This window comes from Arachis ipaensis, chromosome B03, assembly GCF_000816755.2.
Source record: "Arachis ipaensis cultivar K30076 chromosome B03, Araip1.1, whole genome shotgun sequence".
NCBI classification, from domain to species: Eukaryota; Viridiplantae; Streptophyta; class Magnoliopsida; order Fabales; family Fabaceae; genus Arachis; species Arachis ipaensis.
In genome coordinates this window covers 123,949,679-123,956,503 of record NC_029787.2, presented here as the reverse complement: position 1 = coordinate 123,956,503, position 6,825 = coordinate 123,949,679, and the positions used below count along the sequence as shown (strand labels likewise).

Genomic DNA, 6,825 nt, shown 5'->3' with positions numbered 1-6,825 from the left:
ATTTATCATTAAATATAATAACTAATTTTTCATTAGTTTGTAGGCACCTAAATAATTATAAGTTGAAAAAAATATTTTAAATTTCTTTTATATAAAACTTGCATATTAAATATCAAGAGTAAAGTATTAAATTGGTAACGTAATTCTGTTTTAATTCTTAAGGTTTAAAGTGTCCTATTTGAATCAAAAAAAATTTTATTTAGCTTCAATTTAGTCTCATCGGAGGACAAAGATAAATAATTAACGAAATGTCCTACATGACAACAGTATAAGAACAAGGTCGATAATTTAGAGAATAAATACAAGCTCCAAAGGCATAAAATTAACTGTGATGCATCAATACATTTATTTACCATTTTTCTTATAATTAAAATGAAATATTTTCTATAAAACTAAAAAAAAATGTTAAATACATGTATTGATGCATCCACGGTTGATTTTGTGCCTCTAGAACTTGTACTTATTCTCCAAATTATCGATTTTGTTCTTATACTACTGTCATGTAGGATATTTTGTTAATTATTTATCTTTGACCTCACGGTGGGACTAAATTGAAACTAAATAAAACTTTTTTGGATTCAAATAGGATACTTTAAACCTTAATGACCAAAACAGGATTACGCAAAAACGTAGAGAATTAATTTAGTACTTTACCCTAAATATCAATTATTAAACATTTTTAAAAATACATATATGCGTAAGTACTTTATTAATCAAAGCAAGTGAAAATTAAAATACGTTATATAAATAGTATTAAAAATAATTTATACAGAGCGAAAGTAGATAAAATTTTTGTCTTTGTATATTAAAAAAGTTAATAAAAAAATAGTATGGATATATTAATATATATCATTTTTTTAAGCATTGTTATTTTTCCATTATTAATGAGTAGAGCTTACAGTTCATACAGATGTGTGCAGCAGGTCGCTTATATGCACCACACTACTCACTTTATTCTTATCCTTGAGAAAGGATATGATGATTATTTTGTTATACATGACACTGATATAAGATAAGAACCATCAAGGCCTTAGCTATTGAATGATGGTGTATGAGAGAAAGCAAATTAAAGCATGCAATCAACAATATATTGTTGTGTCTTTCAATTTCCATGCATGCATATATATGTCCCTAGCTAGCTAGAATTTAGAATGGAAGGACCAAGAAAGTATGTCATGTGTCTCAACCAAGTCACCAGTGGCAGCAGTGAATCCAACAAAAACTTCTTCTGGCAAAACCTTAGTCAAGTCAATATCATGCACCAAACTCGAATCCGCTACCTTATCATGAAAAAACACGTTCACGCTCAATCGCTTAGCCCTAGAATCATAGCTTATGCGTGCAGTCACCTTGGTTCCATCAGGCTCAAATTCAATTAACCATGGCGCAGTAGCCACCGACTTAATGGACCCAACATCGATTCCCATATGAGATATCTGGTACGCTTCAATCGGGTCCCACTCGTTGTTGAAGCTGTCAAACTCAACAAGCACGATCTTATTATGACCATTATTGTCATTATTTATTAGGGCGTTTTGATGAGTGAAGATTCCTAGGAATCCACCACTGGAATCTTTTCTATCTGGGAGTTTGAAATCCGGTGGCATGAGGAAGAAGGCGAGACCATCGCCGTAGTTTGTTGCGCTATTCCTGTTGACGAGAAAGGTGAACTCTGTGGTGAAGTTTGCGACTTTGCGGTTGGGTTTGTCGTAAATGCGGATAAGTTGGAGGAATGCTGCTTGGCCAACACTGTGTTGGAGAGGGAATCCAGTTTTGTTCTTCTTTGTGAGTTTGATGACACCGTGTTTTATAGTGCCATCGTTGGCGAAACCTATGAAATCATCTGGGGTAAAACGGGGGAAGTTGAAAGACACGTCAAATGCTGATGATGATGATTTCACATTGATCACAAAGGAGAGGATTAAGATGAACGAAACGGCCGAGATGGGACTTACAGCCATGTCTTTTTTTTTAAATGGTGGTTTCTTTGGTTCAATGATAATGGTGCATGTTGAGAGCAGGTATAATATAAGGTTGAGTTATGATGTACGCCAAAATCAGTCATCAAAATCAGTTATCAGTATATAATATATACTAAAATATAAATATATATTGAAAATAAACTAAAACACATATATATTTATATACAAATACATTAGTGGCTAATTTTAATGTATAAATAATATTTTTGTATAGGGTTACTAGCTTACTTATTAATTTTCAAAAAGAAAAATACTATTTGAACACCAAAATTAGCCACCAAAATCAATCACTAATGTATTTATGTATAAATATATTTATAGTTTAATTTATTTTCAATGTGTATTTATATTCTAACATGTACACGTACCATAACCCTTTGAAATTATGTGAGACACAGCTAAGGAGAGAATTGAACATGCATTCGTTTCTGTATTTTTGTTTTAAAGACAGTTTCTAAATGTAGTTTGGGATTATAGTTATTAAAATCCAAATTATAATCAATTTGGTCAAAATATTAGATTAGTGGATAAAAAGGATAATTAAATCGTTAGATTGAAGGTTTAAGATACAGAATTTTCGACTATTTTTAATTTGCACCGGTCTCCTAGTTAATTTCAACAATTTATCCTACAATGAATTATTGTGATCTTGTGGATCGGAGCGACGTGGCTAACATCTTCCATTTTTTGTTGTACATTGCAAGACAAAATCTATAAATGCATCCAATTGCGCCAAAATTAGGGAGGTGCGCCCTTGTTAATTACAGCTAAAACTTGGAATTTCGGAATTGTTAATGTTATTTACTACGATAAAATTAAAAGCTTGTGAACAAAAAAGTAAGAACAAATTAAACAAAACCAGACATCAACTTACACAGCCCAATGTCGGAAAAATTATAGAGCACGTATTGAGTAAGCAAAACTCTAGTCCTGCTACTTCTTTGGATCAGAATTCAATTTAACCAAGGTATTAGCTTGCTTGTCTCATATGCATGGAACAATAGAAACGTAGATATTTTCTATGAATCGGAGATAGATATTAGATAGATAAAGCCAACTAGAACATCGACATCAATTATATTACAACTTACACGCTTATTCTTTTTACTAAACAATGTGTAGTGTTCTTTGTAAATAGAAAATAAAAAATAAAAATTATAGTTTATGTTTGCAAATTGCAAATATTATTGTTCATTGTTTAACAAGTGAAGACATTAGTTACATGATGAACAAGTGTAGACAAAATCAACGGCCAGTGTGAAGGCTCGTGGTTATAGAATCTTGCACTGATGGTGTTGGTGTTGGTGTTGGTGTAATAGTAGGATCATGGTATGTTGCAACAGGCCTCTTTGTTGGAAGGTTGATTGGCATGGCAGCTTCAAAATTAAGCACATGAACTGCTTGTCTTATTGACGGTCTCATAGTTGCATCAGGGTGAGCACACCATAGCCCCACAATCATCAAGCACTCTGCTTCCCTTTCATCAAAATCTTTCCCCAACCTCTCATCGACTGCCACAACCAGTTCTCCTCTTCCATAATGGTCCCAAACCCACTCAACCAACCCCTTTTCACCATCACAATCTTCCATCACATCAAGGGCTTTCTTCCCTGTGGCTATCTCCAATGACACCACACCAAAGCTGTACACATCAGATTCTTTACTTGCCCTTCCTGTGCTCACATATTCTGGTGCTAGGTACCCTAATGTTCCAGCTATCCCTGTTGTTTGGGGACCAAGTTCATGGTCCATGAGCTTGGCTAGTCCAAAGTCACCTAGCTTCACATTGAAGGTGGAATCCAGCATGACATTGCTTGATTTGATGTCCCTATGCACCACACACCTCTCCCATTCTTCATGAAGATATAGCACTGCAGATGCTAATCCAAGCCCTATCTTGTGCCTCACATTCCATGGGATTGGTGACTTTTTGCTACCAAATAGGTGAGAGTCAAGACTTCCATTCGGCATGAACTCGTAAACAAGCAAGAACTCCCCTGAAGTTATTAGAAGCTAGTTTAACAATTCTCATAATTAAGAGGATGTTTTAAGTTTAGAGTTTTAGTTTTTAAATTGGGTTTCTGAATCTTGATGTTAACATTTGCTACTTTCTTTCTTTGAGAGTCAAGTTGTATGCAAGAACTCACCTTTGTCATGGCACCAACCCAAGAGTTGCACAAGGTTCCTGTGTCTAAGTTGGCTAATGACTTTGACCTCAGTTACATACTCTTTCTTCCCTTGTCTAGATCCCCTTGATATCTTCTTCACAGCAACTGATAAGTCTTGATTTGCAAAGTAACCTCTGTAGACAGATCCAAACCCTCCTTTACCCAACAACCTGTCTTTGGAGAAGTTGTTGGTAACCAAAGCAAGTTCTTTGTACGAGAACCTTCTTGGTCCTGCTCCTCTTTCAAGGTCATCATTCATTGAGGTTAAATTCATAGCCTCTAATTGATCTTTCTTGCTTTTCTTCTTCCTCCTATTCCAAAGTACTCCAAATGCTGCAATTGCTCCCACTGCTAGAGCACTACAAGAAACAGTTAGAATCACTACTAACCTTGTCTTCTTTGAATTGTTTTCTTCAGCTCTGTCCAAAGTTGAGTTGAACTCCCATGACAGAAGAGTGTGAGTCTCTCCAAAGTAACCTGTTGCAGCAGAAAATCCAATTGTAACCCACTCAGGTACGACCCTTGTCAAATCAATTGCAAGAGAGAGACTAGTGTGTTCTTCAGGATCATATGAGTTTTGGTACTTCCAAGATACACTCAAGTTCTTAGTTGTGGAGTTGTAACTAATCCAAACATCAGCAGTATCTCCACTGTGTAAACTAGTATTCCAAGGGGTCCACTTTGTTGAAACAATTGAATTGTTGTTGATCCCAACATGCTGCACAGTTTCACCCCATTCAGAGTTTGGGTAAGAGTCAAACTCAACCAGGACAATTTGATTCTGTGCTGAATCCTTTGTTGTGGTGTTGAATAATCCAAGAAATCCACCAGAGGAATTGGGTGGGATTTCAAAATCAACAGGGGCAAGGAAGAATGCAAGACCATGGCCATAGGTGGTTTTATTTCCTGTGTCAATGATGAATGTATAGTGAGTTGTGAAATCAGTTAGTTTACCAGTTCTTGAGTCCCACAGTAACACCTTCTTGGAGTAAATGGTCCATCCAACTTGGCAAGTGTATAAGTCATTCACATTGAAATCAGCAGAACCATCCCTTGTTGCTGCAGATCCTAGGTAGAGTATGTTGGCATCACCAGGATTGAAAACAGGGATTTGGAATTGAATTGAGTAAGCAGGATGAAAAGAGAAGAAAATGGAGTATAAGATGATTAGTGGAATAAGGGTATGTGGATGATGATGGTGGAAAGTGGAAGCCATGCATTAGTTCCCTGAGTTTCAAGGAGATCAGAAAGGTTGAGTTTGGACATACGAACAAGACAATGCTGAGTCTTTACAGATAAATTAAACAATCTTATAACAAACAAAAAAGACAATAGAATGATAGATGATACTTGCGATAGATTTGACGAGGTTACATTATACTAATGTAGTAAATTAGTTTTCTTTGGACACACTTTAAAATTTAGCTTTAAGTGAAGGGTTACAACATGAACCGTGCACTGCACAATGAGATAATATTTTTAATGATGTCTTAAAGAACTTGGAGATAAAACTAAAATCACAACAAAACATAAAGAAACAACAACTAATGGAATAAGTCAATTATAGTTTTGTCAACGTTTGTGCCTGGAAATATATATAAAGGAACTAACTTCGAAGAAAATAAGAAGATCCGGCAGAGGTTGACTATGAGCTGCATTAAATTCTCGAAATTAAATAAATAAATAAAGGAATAAATTTTATTTGGAATAATTTATCTTTTTGATAAAATTGTAATCATCTAGTAATAAAATGTTAATCCCTATAGTTCAGAAAAAATTCAAATTATAAAACATATTTATATACTAATACTAATTGAGAGCAATGAAAGGGAATTAATATTATTTTTTCACAAGGACAACTTATATGATCATTATCACAGGTACCCTGATAATATAAAAAGATTATATGAAGATGATTTTTTTAGCTGGCACTATATATTTTATATACAGTCAACATTAATGAAATATTAATTAGTAGCAAGGAAACAATTCTGCGTTTTCTCAAAGTTGTAGTTTAATTTTCTGGTAGATTATACTTGGTTTGCAACAGTTAACATTTGAAGATGCAAGGAAATTGTTGAGAAACAGACTGCTAAGAGTAACATCATGAAAAAGTCATAATCTGACTTAAAAATCCAAAAATACTATTCATACACTAAAATGATCAACTAAAATCAGCTATCAACGTATTTGTGTATAAATATATGTGTGGTTTAATTTATTTTTAATGTATATTTATATTTCAATATATATTTTATACTAGTAGCTGATTTTGATGTACACGTAACATAATCGCTATAAATTTTAAGTCACTTTCTAATCAAGGTTATAAATTATTACTTATATCAATAAACACCATCAGGTAGAGTTGCCGACTTGCTGCTCGGCCTGCATTTTATATAAAGATAATTTTTTTTACAGTATATAAATATAATATTCACACTCGTTAAAAATCTTGAAAAGTGTCTTTATTATTTTGAATTCTGAAAAGATAATTTATTGTTAGTATTTAGATAAAATAAAAATAAAAACTCAAAGCATATAATTCACTAATACACTTTTTTTTTTAAACATTAATAATTTATTTATTTTTTTTCAAATGTGTTTGACAACTTCTAACTTTAGGCACTATAATATCACAAATTCAGTCACATTATAGTCTTATATACACTCAT

General features: G+C 33.5%; 2 protein-coding genes across 2 annotated transcripts; both read right to left on the bottom strand.

Annotated features, from left to right (window-relative positions):
* LOC110269827 (agglutinin-2-like) lies at positions 908 to 1,966 on the bottom strand. The gene has a single exon (XM_021117613.1). The coding sequence runs from the start codon at positions 1,959 to 1,961 to the stop codon at positions 1,140 to 1,142; it is 822 nt and encodes a 273-aa protein (XP_020973272.1). The 5' UTR covers positions 1,962 to 1,966; the 3' UTR covers positions 908 to 1,139.
* On the bottom strand, positions 3,031 to 5,607 carry LOC107631387 (L-type lectin-domain containing receptor kinase IX.1). The gene is made up of 2 exons (XM_016334817.2): positions 4,130 to 5,607; positions 3,031 to 3,979 (listed from the first exon to the last, which is right to left on the bottom strand). The coding sequence occupies exons 1-2, from the start codon at positions 5,364 to 5,366 to the stop codon at positions 3,228 to 3,230; spliced, it is 1,989 nt and encodes a 662-aa protein (XP_016190303.1). The 5' UTR covers positions 5,367 to 5,607; the 3' UTR covers positions 3,031 to 3,227.

What these genes read in the sequence shown, in the direction of transcription:
- LOC107631387 (XM_016334817.2), bottom strand. Translation starts at nt 5,366, where the DNA reads ATGGCTTCCACTTTCCACCATCATCATCCACATACCCTTATTCCACTA. An exon ending in GGGTTGGTGCCATGACAAAG is followed by an intron (nt 3,980 to 4,129) that starts GTGAGTTCTTGC and finishes TAATAACTTCAG; the next exon opens with GGGAGTTCTTGCTTGTTTAC.
- LOC110269827 (XM_021117613.1), bottom strand. Translation starts at nt 1,961, where the DNA reads ATGGCTGTAAGTCCCATCTCGGCCGTTTCGTTCATCTTAATCCTCTCC.